The sequence below is a fragment of the Sparus aurata genome, chromosome 4, assembly GCF_900880675.1.
Source record: "Sparus aurata chromosome 4, fSpaAur1.1, whole genome shotgun sequence".
Classification (NCBI taxonomy): Eukaryota; Metazoa; Chordata; class Actinopteri; order Spariformes; family Sparidae; genus Sparus; species Sparus aurata.
In genome coordinates this window covers 6,675,446-6,690,695 of record NC_044190.1, presented here as the reverse complement: position 1 = coordinate 6,690,695, position 15,250 = coordinate 6,675,446, and the positions used below count along the sequence as shown (strand labels likewise).

The following is a 15,250-nucleotide window of genomic DNA, read 5'->3' as shown; positions in this document are numbered from 1 at the left end:
GGCACAATGGTGTGTTCAATGCACTTGGAACTTGGAAAAAAAACTTGAGGAAATTCAGACTTCCAACTTGCAACAGAACGTACCATAAGAGCCAGTTAGCTGACTGGCTAGCTAGCTGCCCCAACAGCTACATGTGGAGCTGCTCAACTCCAAAAAGAATGGAGCATATTTTCCGCTTGCAGTTAATTTTTGTAAAACTGCCCAGATTTGAAATCTACACAGCTGATTTCTTGTGTAAAATATTCTCCTAAGTAAAGTTAGAGATGAATCAGCTCACAACAATAGTAAATAAAACTTGTCATCAGTCTGACAGTCTGAGGACACGCAGTACATGTTCTGGGCTCCTGGGTAAGAGCAGTAAGTTGACGGAGTATACCCAGAAATTCTTCTTGCATATGGAAAATTCATGTACTGTGCAGTATTAACACAGTACATGCGGAATTTGACATAATTGTTCATACGAATGGTTCGTTAGCTTGCAATTATGGGCACACGTTAAATGAGATAAAGCTCCAATAACAGGAAGTTGGCTGATGAGACTTACTGATAAATTATCACACACACATCAGTTACTCTAACAATTCTTAAGTAATAAATAAATTATGATTATTTTCCCTTTGCAGTTGAAAAGAGGCCAATGAAGCTGCAGGCAGTCACTTGGCTCGTGTGTCAGTTTGCTGTACAAACTAAATATCAGCTGACATCTGGGTGATATTTGTGTGAACGGTTCTTAAAGAAGAAGTTGTGTTTCAAACTCCGATCTCTGAATCTTCTCTGGTGGACACGTTAAAGTCTCTCTGTGCGTCTCTCCACTTCTGTCAGCGCTCTCAGTCCCACTTTCTTCTCCTCCAGCTGAATTATTGACTGAGTCCACTTCGGCACCGGCCACCGATGGGAGGTGTTCGCTTTCTAATTTAGGATTCAATTTAGGATTCTTTGAGCTTGTAATTAGTTTCACTATTCAGCCTCACCGCCAAGGGCACTGAGATACACTGACAAAGGCGCATGCGTATATACACACACACACGCACACGCACACACTCACACACACACAGGGGTATAAGCTGATAGTTGAGCTTCCAGATCAATCAGTTGTTCTTGCTCTGTGAGGATTTGGGTTATTCTACCTTGTTCCACTTGATGTGCAGGCTCACCATGTTGTCCACATTCCACTTAGCCTTCTGCTGCAGAGAATCAACTCTTTCTGCTGCTGCTGCTGTATGAAATCCCTCAAAACCTGCTTTAGTGATTTTCATGTTTGGCTGGAACATTTGAATTTGATGGTGCCTCCTGGGCCTGTGATTTCATTTCAAACCCTCTAAATGATGCCTAAAATAAACTTCAGGTGGCACTTAATTGGAGTGGTGTATCTTTGACACCTGTCCATCATTTCCCCACATGTCATCCCAGCGTAACCCTGTTTACACCCTTTGTGAAAAATCGCTGTACCTTGACACACTCGCAGCTCCCCGAACACCATAATGGGAATTGCCTGTAGCCTGCTTTTATATCTAGATGTAGCCGCAGTATTGATTAAGACCTGGATCTGGTGTAAAAGAGAGGCAGACAGATGGAGAGCAAGGACTGGAGAGCCCGTTAGTCCCCACAGAGCTTCCTGTGTTTTTAATAATCACTCTGTTCTCTCCACCTGGGAGTACAGAGCCACAGTGGATCCTATTTATAGGCAGCAACCAGCAGGCAGAGCAGCACACATGCACTATTGTTCATAACATGGTCACAAGATAATGGCTCGTCTTTTCAGGGAGGCTGAGTTTAATGAGAAGAACCAAGAATTTGCACATCTAGGACAGGCTACGCAAAATGATTAAATGTGGAGAAGGTCAGCCCCTGACTCCTCCGATGACCTGATTTGTGCCTCGTGTTAGTTGGGATCAATCGTTAGTATCCTGTTCTCTAAATGAATTTTCACTGCGTTGAACGACCTCTGAAGGTAAACAGCTTGTGTGATGTTCTAGAGGCAAAGCTAGAACTATTTTGCCCTTGTCTGCAGGTTTTGGATCAGAACATGGTGGATTTAGTTTTTGCAGGTGTGAAGATGAAATGTTCTGTAAAGTGAGGGATGTGTCACTTTAAGCGTCTGTGACGTGTCCAGCAGGAGAGCTGACATCGCTGTCACAGCTGCACTGCTCAGCTGTAAACAACCGCCGCAGCTTGCTCTTATACAAACACACACACACACACACACACACACACACACACAGGAGGGAGCCACAGCATCTGTCAACCCCTGACACTTTAACCCTGCTTGGGTTTGTTTCCAGTCTGACTTGTGGATCCTCTCTCACAACCATCCTCTGCTTCATTTAGAGAATCAGAGTACACAAAAGTACACTTTTGTACTTGTATGTTTCTATTTCATGTTACCTTAACCTCTACCATTTTACTATTGATAAAGTAAAAAAAGATTTCAAATAGAAGTCCAGCAAACATGAATACATATTGGGTATAATTTTATTGTTAGTTCAGGAGCAACCAAACTTTTTTCCTTAGAGGGTAAGAACTGATTTTTACTGTTGGGCCTCAAGATGTAAAATGTTCCTAAAGAATAATATATGTAATTAAGAAACTTCTAAATTTAAAAAAGCAGTTTTAACATCATAAAATTTAAACAGCATAAAGAGATTCTTACATCCTTATTATTTTATTGATTTAAATTTTAATTTGCTAGAAACATCTGGCGGGCCAAATAGAATCTGATGGTGAACCAGCTTTGACCTGCGGGCCTCCCTTTGGGCAGTCCTGAATTGTTGATGTTAATTATTATATCAGCTCAATGTTAAGAATGAAATCTAACCTTAGAAAACGTAGTTTGACAAACAATCCAAAATGAAGTCTTCTTCATGGCAGGGCAATCAACAGAAATGTAAACAGAGTAAACAAGTTCTGCTCAACACTTGTCGTTTGTCACTTGTCGAATGTCGTTCACCTGGATCATTGCTTGTCCTGGTTACCATGGTAATTTGTTGTGAGTGGGAAGTCGCTTTAGCAGCAAGAGGGCTGTATTAGGGCTGTCAAAGTTAATGCATTAATAACGTTAATAACGCGTTAACGCAACATCCTCTTAACGTCGCTAATTTTTTTAACGCGCGATTAACGCTCTGTATTTCAAAAAAAAGAAACACGCATTGTATGATTTACGGTCGTCGATGGCACCTGTAGTCTTGATCCAGAGAGTGGCAGAAAAATAAGAAAGGGAATCAGAAGAAGAAGAAGCAGGGTTGCCGGTTCGGGAAAAACACAGTGGACTGATAAGCGAAAGGGAAAGTAAATGGAGAATGGACTTATGAACGGCATATTGACTTTCAAAACACAGCCAGATGGTTCGGTCGATAGTACAAAAGTTATCTGCACGTACTGTCGACATGAAATGAGTTACCATTGAAGTACGTCGAGTCTCAAATATGCAAGCCAAACACATGGCAGATGCAGAGAGCCCCAGTCCCCCCTCGCCAAAAGCAGACATCACCATGTTTTGATCCCATTTAGAGTAAGGTGATATTCTTTGAGCCTTTTATTTTCCTGCATGATTTGAAGTGTTGAATAAAAATGTTCCTAAAGCAAGCATATTTGCCCTTTCTTATGTTGTTAAAAGTATTAAGAAGATGAAAAAAATACATTAAGGTACATTTAGAACAGAAAAAAATGTGCCAAAAAAATTGTGATTAATTTGCGAGTTAACTATGGACAAAATGTAATTAATCTCGATTAAAAAAAATAATCGTTTGACAGCCCTAATATATATATGTATATATGATAAATGTGTGTCTGCTGTAGAGGTTTTAACATTCACAGATTTAACTCTACATTATTGCTCTTTCTGTGCGGTGAGACTCAGACATCAGCGTTTCCCTGACATAATTATCTCGGGCTCATCATGAGAGACACCCTGAAGTCACAGGTTCACCTCCACTGTGTTCACAGGGCAACATGGAAAGAAGCAGCAGAGCAGGGAGAGTTGTTCAGGGACAGAGGTCACACTATCTTCTTACCCGAGGAGAGTCTCACATCAGAGCAGGACGCCGACAGTCTGCCTGTTGCAGTCAGGATTATTTTAACATCATGGCACCTTATGATAAACCAGGAGAGGAGAACGTTCAAGGAGAATACCGATGCAGTGCTGTCACATTATGGTGTCCCTGCTGAATCATATCATAGTGCAGCCATGTTGAAAATTCATGATTGAAATATTACTCTGAACCAATGAGGATAAAATGGCATCAATGATATATATATGTGTGTGTGTGTGTGTGTGTCTTTTCACTGACACTGTATTTACATTAGTTTTAAGTGATTACTGACCTATGCTAACAGCTAATAAGGCTAAGTAACTACTGTTGGCTAAGCCCCGCCCCCCTTAGTTACTGTTGCTACCCCTGTCCAGTCAAGCTCTACTTATTGTGCGTCAGGTATCACGTAGACTTTTAATTTTCCCAGCATTGTCAGAGGATACACTTGTGAATGAAAAGAAAGTTTTTTAAATATTCTCTAGTTGGCTACATGCACAGTGTGGTGCTAAGAAAAGATGACTAAAGTTAACATTAGCATCTTCAGCAGCTGATTCATGAAGGTAAGACATGGAATTTAATAAACAGCATTGTTCTTGTATTGTAGGGTAAAGTTAGCTAGTAAAAGGCTATAAGGAGACACTTTAGTTAGCGTGATAAAATCATTGTCCTGAATATGTTTGGCCGCGATAAATGTGTAGTGAAGATCTGATTAAAGTCCTATTAAAGGTACAGAACTGCTGTTAAAACATACTGTATATGTGTAACTCTAACTCATGTTTACTAACATAGTTGGAATATTAATTCTGATTTGCTGACAAGATTTTAATGTTGTCAAATAGAGGGAAATTAACAAATTAATACTGTTGGATAGTTTTAGGTTGTAGCGGTATAAAGTGTCATTAAATATGATAAAGAAACTATAGTACAATATTTAAGTAAATGCTTGTACAGTGCACCTGCTGGTGTACTTGTTTGTATCCCCAAGACTACATTTATTTCCTCTTAATGTTAAAAGAGAAAAGACATCAAGGATGTTTTTGGCAGAGGTAAGAGTCTTCCTGTCTCCTTCACGGTATCCTTGTTGGACTCTGCAGTGTTGGAGATATCAAGGCTCCCCTTCCTCCCGTCATTTGATGCCATTCTCTGCTGCAGAGTATGAAAAATGGCTTCCACTGAGTGAGATAATCCATCACAGTAAACATGAAGAGACAATTTAGTTTTGCCAGAGCTTCTGTTTTATCAGTATCTTCTTGAGCCCAAGTGTTTTCTTATCAGCACTGCGTCACGTCGCTCTGTTTGCTGTCAATCACCTGCAGCAGCACAAGCACACAGATAGAGGAAGAAAGTGTCTGTAAAGAAATAATCCCTCAAAAAACACAGAGCCTTTCAGACTTCATGGTTGCATACGTGCCTTCTTCTACATAGCATCTTAACTGGGACAGCAGCTCCTGTCAGTGACATTTTCCTTAAAGGGCTGATTATACTGTATTTCATCTGCTGGGTGCTTCTGTCAGCATTAGCAGTAGATATGAGTATCATGCTGTGACATCTGCTGCACCGCTCTGACTGTTCATCCTGAGGCCAGCTTGATGCCAGTGATGAATGTATGCGTGTGTGTGTGTGTGTGTGTGTTCATGTGTTGTCGCTATAAAAAGAACAACATGATAATCTCCTGGCTCGGTCACTGTGTTTAAACAACTCAACTCAATATTTATCTTTGATTGTGTTGCTTCTTGACAGCCTCGATCTCCCTGCAGTTCTGCACCCACTGATGATTAACTCGTCATGTGGACGCTTCAGCCCAGCTGGGATTATCATGCATTGTACATTTACAATGAATATATACTGTATACACACACACACACACACGCACACACACACACACACACACTAAAGCACAGGGACCATTTGTCATGCCATCCAGATGAAGACATTAATCTGCCTTCAGTCATGCTTGTAAGAATATATAAAACAGGATTTTTAATAAACAGCATAAAGAGCATGGTTTGGTATTTTTTGCATTTAGTCATTAACATGCTTATAAAGAACAGCATGTTTTAATTCTAAGTGGGTTTTTCCCTTTGTCACAGGTTTCAGCTGATTGAAGACTTGTCCTATGAGGATGTGAAGAAATGTTACCGAGGCTCGGTGAGTATGTTTTCATCCTAACTGTTTAACCAGTCGTCTACATCTCACCTGTTAAATGCTGCTTTCCCTGTGAGGAGGTGTTTATTTTGTGATTGCTCGACTTGAAGACATTTCAGTCTCACTTTCATCCTGCAGTTTTAAATCAAACTGATCTTTCTCATCACAGTTGGACCCAAAAGCTGACAAAGGCTTCCACCAGTGTGACAAAATAGGATGCAATCTGATGCATATTCTATCTTTTTATTTGTCAGTTGGAATTATATAGTCTAAGTCAATAAAATGTCTTCAGTACTGAGAGATACGGTAAAACCAAACAGAAGAAACGAGTGTAATTTAATTATTTAAGAGTATCACATTTTATTTTCTTAGAGAAGAAAATCCTGTATTATTTGCCCTGATTTCTTTGGGCTACCTTCCTTTTTGCAAACTGCTGAAGGCTGATGAAAAGCTTAAACTTCGTGAAAACTCCTAAATAAAAAATGAAAAACTGATTCAAACTCAAATTCTGTGCTTTGGTTTATTGCAGTCGGCCTCATTTTTCTCGTTGGTTGAACACAATCTTCAGGTTCTTCTGACCCTATTTCTGACAAATGATTCTTCCATCTGTCATCACTTTTAACTTTATAATCACAAAGCAAACACCTAATACTCCAAAGTTCTCAGAGTTTAATGTCATGAGATGTTATGTCATGTGGTTCACTGGGAAACATTTAAAAACCTTACAAATTCCATCATTTTGCACTCAGGGAACAAGTTAATGCAATCCTGGTCACATTTCAAACTGTGATATAAGCTACATACATTAACAGTAATATAAACATATTATCTTATGACATTTCATCTATGATTGTAGGCAGCAGGTGGTTAAATCAACCATTAACACTGGGCTTTGTATTTCTGTAAACTACTGTAAGCGGCATATTCTTGAGGATAGGCGCTGCTCCAGCAGGAGCTATTAATAGAAAGACAAAAACAGGAGCGGCAGACAACACCAAAGTGAGCAGATACGAGCTGAAGGAAAGAGACGAGATGCAGGACAGGACAGCAGCGTAGGGAGAGTGTGCTGGCAGAGATATTTAAAGCTGGAGGTGCGTCTGAGCTGCGAGGGAGGAGAAGGGGGAATGAATGAATGCTGTTGTGTGTTCAGGGAGGAAAATGTATGATCTGCTCTGCAAAGTAAGGACAGTGTGACATTACAGACGTGAGGAGAAGTGAAAGATAGAAGGACAGAAAGGCAGAAAAGACTTCAAGTGAGAGTCGTGAGGAGTACCTGTGTGTGTGTGTGTGTGTGTGTGTGTGTGTGTGTGTGTGTGTGTGTGCGTGCGTGCGTGCGTGCGTGCGTGTGTGTGTGTGTGTGCAGCAGCAGGGAGCAGGAGGGAGGGTGTCAGCTGGGTGCTGCAGAGTGTAGAGTCACTGGAGGTGTATTTGAGACAGAGAAAGAGAGCCTTGTAGGTTCTGAGCAGAGCTCAGTGGCTGTAAACTGAGGCGTTGCTGCTGTAACTTTGTAGTAGTGTGTGTGTCTGTGTATGTATGTGTGTAGGTGTAGGTGTGCACATTAGAGCCAGGTGTGTGTTTGTATTTAGACTAGAGGTAGCTGCTCGGAGGCAGTCCTCCGTCTCGGCCCAGCATACTGACGGGCGACAGGGGAACAGTGTGTGTCTTGCAGCGGCTTGCTCCAGGCCTTGGATGTGCGCGAGTGTGTGTGTGTGTACGGTGCCAACGTGCTGAGCCTGGTGCAGAGCTCGCGTCCGTTGAGGGAGAGGGTGGTGTCTGCGGCGAGCGGAGCCAGAGTGGCCGGTGGTGGCGGCGGAGTGGCCGGTGGTGCTGGTGCTGGTGCTGTGCAGGCAGGCCGGTCCACCAAGGAGCTGCTCATGACTCTGCCCTGTCCCTCTGCACAGACTGTCAGCAAGTACAACTCGCAGTACCACAAACTGTTCCAGTGCGTGCCCAAGGATGAGATTCTCATGAAAGGTATGGTCCTTCGTATCACAGGAGAGCTTTTAGTCTGTGCTGTCAGTTGTTACATGTCTTTTATTAATCAGCTGGTTATTTAACTGTACTCTTTAACTGCTAATGTACTGTGAGACTGACTAAAGATGCACGATATGGATTTATTCAATCTCCTGATTCTTATGGCAAATGATACATGATACAAATAAAATAACTGATTATTTTTTGCATTTTACAAGATAGTTTGTGACCTGTAGTTTATGCACACCTGAAGGTTATTTAAACGCTTAGATGTAGCAAGCAAAGGTAAGCTATTAAATATTCTGCAGCTCTGATAAGACACAGATAGAAAGCTGATTATATAAATATCTCAATATCAATATATCTGTCCCTCAGACTGATATCAGGCTTTTCTTAAATATCAGATATTGGCTATGGATGTGATCTGAAATGGTTAGTTGATGGTTAAATTAATGAATTGACAAAAAATATTCACCACCAATGTAGTAGTTTTGTTTTGTAGTTGATTATTCATGATGTCAGATTCAAAAATTCTCAAAAGTTCTAATTTTCAAGATTTACTGCTTTATTGTCATTACATATCCAGTATATCTTTGAATGTTGGAATGTTACTCAGGCAAAATGAGCAATTGAAAGAAGAAAAAGAATTGCCATCTTAAAGGTACAAACATTGACTGTTTACATAGGGGATAGATGTTTGCTTCTATACATTTTAAAGCCCGACTGAAACTGGACTTTTGGGGCCAACACGGTCCAATAATATAATGGAGGTAGGATATTTTACAGTTTAACTATAATCTCACTGTCCTAAATGACATCAGAGCACTGAGACAGTAAACCTTTTGGGAATTTTATAATTATAAACAACCCCAAGTATCTTTTTCTGCATCAACATCTGCCAGTGATATCAGCTGATATTGGCCATCATATCGGCCGGGCATATATTTAACTCTTTATCTTCACATACTTGAGGCTCAATGATTCACTTATTTGTCAGAACAATAAACAATCACGAATTATGGGTTGCAGCACACATGTAGTCCAATGATGATGTAAAGATGTGAATGTCTCTGTCCCTTCACATTCATCCATATTCTTATTGTCCAGCAGAGTTTTAGCAAAATCTTTCTGATATACCAGAGTTTTTCTTTAACATCCAAGGAGATGTCTTGTTACAGTATCTTTAAATACCTGTGATGGTCTGAAATCTGTTGGCTTTACACTCTTATTATAGTGAAGTTGTGGTGGAAATACTGCAAACATTCAAGATAGGAAGTCTTGAAGATCCCTAATATCTTATGCACGATATTGCATAAGTATATATAAAATATGTCGGTGTAGTTGCTTCTTCTTCTCTGCTTTTTGTTCATTTGTTAAATGGCTGCCTTGGCACCATGTCCAGCTTTGATTCTGCCTGCTTCAGTTCCGCCATCTGGTTAAACTCAGAAACACACGAGCATTCAGATTTTAGGCTGTTTGCACAGTTCGACCTGGTTTACCGTAAACCTTGCCACAGTACGAGTGACTGATCAAAATCAAACCAATGATGTGAAAAAAACTTGAAATGTAGGGTTTGGAAATCATTCTAATAATAATGTGTTGTTCTTCATCTTTTTGACAGTTGTTAAAGAGGATGTTTGTGTCTCTTCTGTTCTCAGTGTACTCCTGTGCTCTTCTCAGAGATATCCTTCTACAAGGCCGGCTCTACATTTCCAGAAACTGGCTGTGTTTCTATGCCAACCTCTTTGGCAAGGACATCAAGGTACAACTGACTGACTGACAGACAGCTCAATAAACTCCAGCTGACTGACAGACTTGAACCAAGTGACTCCCAGTCACAATCTGACAGGCTGATTAGACAACTTGACAAATTATTAGTCTGAGAGTCAGTCAGGATAATGAGCTGGAGTTCTGTCTTAATTTTCCCACATAGAAAATGCTTCTGTCTTTATGTCTGCACTGTTACATTACATACCAAGAACAGGTAGATGTATTGACCCTTTAACCTTCACCAGTTATGTGATTTTCTCTCTGATGTTGTGCATTGTTCCGTTTCCTTCATTTCCTTGAAACCAAGCCTCTCCTGACATCTCAGTGACAATAAGCTTCTTATTCAGACTGCATTCCTCACATTCTGACTGAAACAAGACACGTTTCATGTCCACTGCTGGTTTACTGAGGGCCTTTTCCTGCCTAATTCACTCAAATCACACTCTTTGTTTTATCTTATCTACCATTTTATCATCATTTTACTCCTCACATCTAAGGGTCTGATTTATGAAAGTGTTTTTGTGGTTGTCCATCCTCCTCAGGTGGCTATCCCTGTCGTCTCTGTGAGGCTGGTGAAGAAGCACAAAACAGCAGGACTTGTGCCCAATGGCTTGGCTATCACCACAGACACTGGCCAGAAGGTAAACACTTCCATCACAGTCACTGCAAATTAAAATACTTGCGCTGATTAGCACGGCATGGCTGTGTCTGTTCCAGGGGAGGTGTGATGGAAAAAACAACAGCGTGCTATAGATAGACGCAGAGCGGAGTCCCAGCCTGGTAGCAACGCAGAGTGAAGGGTTTTTCCACCGTTACAGCAACGTTCAGAAGGGCTTCTTAGCTTTCTGTCACATCACACTCAGCCCCTCATCAGGAGTGTTTAAAGACACAGTGTACTCCTCAGCTTCTGTTCTGGCCCTAACAACAAAAACAGCGTACAAATACAAACATTAGATTTTGTAACATGTAGTTTAGATAATTAAGTTGTTAAGGAAAGGAAAGAAAGGAGGAAATTAAAAAAATTGGATGCAGGATTGGTCATCTGAGGGCACAAATTACTAAACTGAGTGGCTTGAATTAGTGCATTAAAGGAGCAACTACAACAGTTTTACATGTTAAAGTGTGTTTTGGGAACTCCACAATGTAACTTAGTCTCCGACTGACATCAATGGAGGCAGTTAATCAGATTACATACAGCTTTCTGTGGAGCCACAAAAGGCTTTATACTACGTTTTTCACATTTGCATTAGACCTCTGCAAAACATGCAAACACACTTTAATGTGTAACATTGGTGAGTTGCTCTTTGAGTGCACAAAATTAGTAGTGAATGACAGCAATTTACCAAAAAGGCTAATTGCTTGCAGCAATGCTAGCTGCTCTGTCAGGATGCTAACATGCTACTGTTTAGCAGGATATTTTAACCAGGTTGACCACCTTATTAGCAGCTGATGATGATTGGAATGTTGTAAGTATTGGGCAAACTAAAGTTCTGACTTGATGATGGCAATAGATAAATACTCAGAACATCACCAAAGTTAATGTAGTGACTCACTGACCCTGAATATCTTGAGCAAAGTTACATGTATGTAGTTGTCAAGATGTCTCACTTAAAACAAGAGATGTCATCCTGATGATGGCACTAGAGGAAAAGTCAAGGGATCACCGAAGTCATTAGAACTCATCCTTTTGGGACCACGAGTGTCTGTACAGAATTTCATGGCAATCCATTCTTTAAGTCTGGACTACAGAGGTGGACCAACAGACCAACACTCAGCTCAGCTACAGCTCAGGAGTGATGATTAACTCAAACACTGGACTGGTGTTCAGCTATATCAGGTAGCATGTTAGCAGTTTAGTCCAAATCTTTAATGTCCTCTTAGTCGTTGCTTAATACAAGGAATCAGATTACAGAGTATTCTGCGTGTTTAAGTAGCAGCGCTCATACATCAGCTTTACACAGACAGTTACAGCACACACACACATACACACACACAGGAGAGCCGGCTGTTCAGAGCTATGGCAGCTGTCACAAGGTTTAGAAATATCACATGTTTTTCAGTGATCCTCTGACGTTCATACACTCCACTCTACACTCATACACACACACACACACACATACCACCCTACATGTGTATTGCAGAAGAAGTAATTTATTAATACAGCAAAGAGTGACTGGGCTGATGTATTACCAGACTGATGAGATAGAAAAAGTTTTGCACACTGGCACCACTAACCATTAAAGGGATAGTTCAGGTTTTTTGAAGTGGGGTCACAGAAAGTACATCTATAGTCGATCTGTTTCCTACCGTAATCACCGATCAGCGCAGCCTCAGATTGGAAGAAGTAGAGAGGCGCTCCAGCCCAGACGCTCAGCTTTGCACTGCAGTGAATGGGGTCCAACGAAAAAGCTAAATTTAACCATCTAAAACAAGGCTCACCTAAAAAAATCTATACCAGTTCAAGTGTACGTTGTATAGAGAAAATTCACAGCGCTTTACATCGCCATCAGACCGGCCTTTCTTTTGGCACTACATTTTCTCAACTGTAGAACCTCCGTATCCCTACGCAGTTGCGCTAATGCGTAGGGATACGGAGGTTGTACGGTCTGTTAACTTTAGTTTTTATTGAAAGTAAACCTCTCGTCCAGCAGCTGGGCCTCGCGCTGTATTTCAGCCCTCGCAGATCACCTGTTGCCCAGTTGCGCTAATGCGTAGGGATACGGAGGTTCTACGGTTGAGAAAATGTAGTGCCAAAAGAAAGGGCGATCCGACAGCGATGTAAAGCGGTGTGAATTTTCTCTATACAACGTACACTTGAACTGTTATAGAGTTTTCTAGGTGAGCCTTATTTTAGGTTGTTAAATTTCACTTTTTCTCTGGACCCCGTTCACTGCAGTACAAAGCTGAGTGTCTGGGCTGGAGCAGCTCTCTACTTCTCCAAACTGAGGCTGCGCTGATCGGTGATTACGGTAGGAAACAGATCGACTATAGATATGTACTTTATATGACCCCACTTCAAAAAACACGAACTATACCTTTAAGTTTCCATGGTGTGTAGAGTCTGTCTTCACCTTCACACACTTCCCCTCTCTTTCTCTATTTGTGGTTGCATGTTAACTCAGCTGCTCGGAGCTCAACCCAGCACTATAAAATAGTTGTTTACATTCTAGTCGTGCAAAATACTTTCCGAGAGGCAAACAGCCCTCAACTTATACATCTGCATCGTTGTGTAGCACGCTTTACATAACCACGTAAACACACATGATTGAGGTTGGATCTTCTGTTTATGAGGTAAAGAGTTCACTGCTCGCGTCTGTAACAACAGAGTTCAGGTTCTGTTTGTAATTTTTCAGCTCATTTACCAACCGGACTGTCAGCAGAGATTCAGCAGGACTGTTTATGAAGCGACAGGGACAGAGAGCACAGGAACAGTGTTTCACATGCTCTGAAGTCGAGTCAGAAAGTACTTTAAAAATCAGTGGTCTTTATCCAGGTCACAGAGATATTTGGGTAAGCCGTCACTAACCTGTTATTCACAGGTTTTCATGAATAAAATGTGACTAGAAAAATATCCTCTTGTGCCCCAGATTAAAGCTCTGAATCCCTCAAGTGTTATTCACCCAAATGATTTCTAGCAAATGTGTATTCCTCCCCAGTAATTGTAATATATTAGTATCTACTTTGTAGGCTGCAAATGCAAATTTCCATTTGCCTGAATGCATTGATTGTATACTAACAACAAGAGCAGAGAAGTGCCATCACGCGACCACTAATAATCTCAAGTGCTGATGTTTCTGATAAAGTGACCGAGGTTCAGGTACGTGTTGAGGAAATGTGCAGTTGAGGTGTAAAAAAGATCTTCTTGCTCTTTTGTCTTTCTTCAGTCTCCTCCACAGGGCTCGTCAAAGTTTCATACCTCTCGTCTGACCTAATTTTGGTGATAAATTAAAATCTGAGTACGGAGTGAAACTTCTTTAACGACTGTATGAATCACTCAATGACATCCTCAGTGCACAACACGATCAACACAGAATCAACAGGTTGTTCACATCAGTGTTTCTCTGATTCATTTCCTCAGTATGTATTTGTGTCTCTGCTATCAAGAGACAGTGTGTACGACGTCCTCCGCAGGATCTGCACACACCTACAGGTCAGAGCACACACACACACACACATACAGTACACACTGTTCATATACTGTGTGGTGTACATGTCATGTCCTCTCCCTCTGCAGGTCAACGGGAAGAGTCTGAGCCTGAAGCAGTTCATGGAGGAGCCAACCTTGTCGTTGGTCAGTGTCTCTTTCATTAACAATCATAAAGTCATAAAATTGTAAAGATGGGTAGAGCTTTAAAATGACATCAGGGTTTCCAAGTGTTTCATGTCGGCCTGAGGGCCTCTGACAACTCTCGCTTACATCTACAGCTGACCTGCAGGCTGACTTACCTTCTCACACAGACAGGATCAATAGATCATTCTGTTGCAGCTGCAGCCTCGCACTGAATTATCCACCCAGTCAGAGAGATGCTATCAAAGAGCTCTGTGAAGTCACCTTGTGTGTACGGGCACTACAGGTGACTCTGAGACAAAACAGCTTTTGTTTTGGGGAATGATTAAGTTCTATTAACTTGCATGTCCTTGATCGACTCTAATCTTGACTGAAGTATTCAGAGAGAGAAGAGTGTGTGTTCATGTTGCCAGCAGAGTTCATAGAAGGTTTCATGGAGATCTGCTAATCTCATTGCGAGGAAATGATGAAACAGCTCTTTATATTTACACTTTGTTATCAATTCAGGACACAAAAGGAGAAATATTCCAACTATCCGGAATATTTGTTTACCTTCAGAAATTCAGTAGATATGCATGCAGAGGTTAAAATGAAGGCACGAGCACCATTTTCTAGTAATTCACCCAAAAATAAAAATGGCAGTGGAAAGTCAGTTCAGGTTTCGCATTTCACAGAACATTTCTGGAGCTTCACAGCAAAACAGTGTTGCAGCATTCTGCTAAATAACTAAAGTAGATGGAGACTTGTTTTAAAACATAGAATGGCTCCAAAGGGCTCGAACATGTGAACATTAACATTTTCAAATCAGTTTTGGAACTTAGGGCTTGGATTACACCGGGAGAACTGTATGGAGCCATTTTATGCTTATTTTCTATTATTTTTTACGTCTCCATCTGCTTCAGTTGTTTAGGAGAATGATGCAACTTTTTTTTTGCTGTGAAGATACAGAAATGTTTTGTGGACTACGAAACATTGCCTGACTTTCCATTGGCTGAACTTATCCTTTAACAGACGGTTTATTAATAACTTGATTGAGACTTGAGAA

At 41.0% G+C, this 15,250-nt stretch overlaps 1 protein-coding gene across 10 annotated transcripts in view; it reads left to right on the top strand.

Moving 5' to 3' along the window:
• gramd2aa (GRAM domain containing 2Aa) overlaps positions 1–15,250 on the top strand; it is a 34,419-nt gene that overhangs the window by 11,778 nt on the left and 7,391 nt on the right. For 5 of the 10 annotated variants that reach the window (XM_030415099.1, XM_030415098.1, XM_030415102.1 and 2 more), the window contains exons 3-8: positions 6,119–6,176; positions 7,829–8,147; positions 9,806–9,909; positions 10,460–10,558; positions 13,996–14,067; positions 14,152–14,208. In XM_030415099.1, coding sequence (XP_030270959.1) covers positions 6,119–6,176; positions 7,829–8,147; positions 9,806–9,909; positions 10,460–10,558; positions 13,996–14,067; positions 14,152–14,208 — 709 coding nt within the window. The other 5 variants (XM_030415104.1, XM_030415103.1, XM_030415106.1 and 2 more) reach the window with 2 other exon arrangements.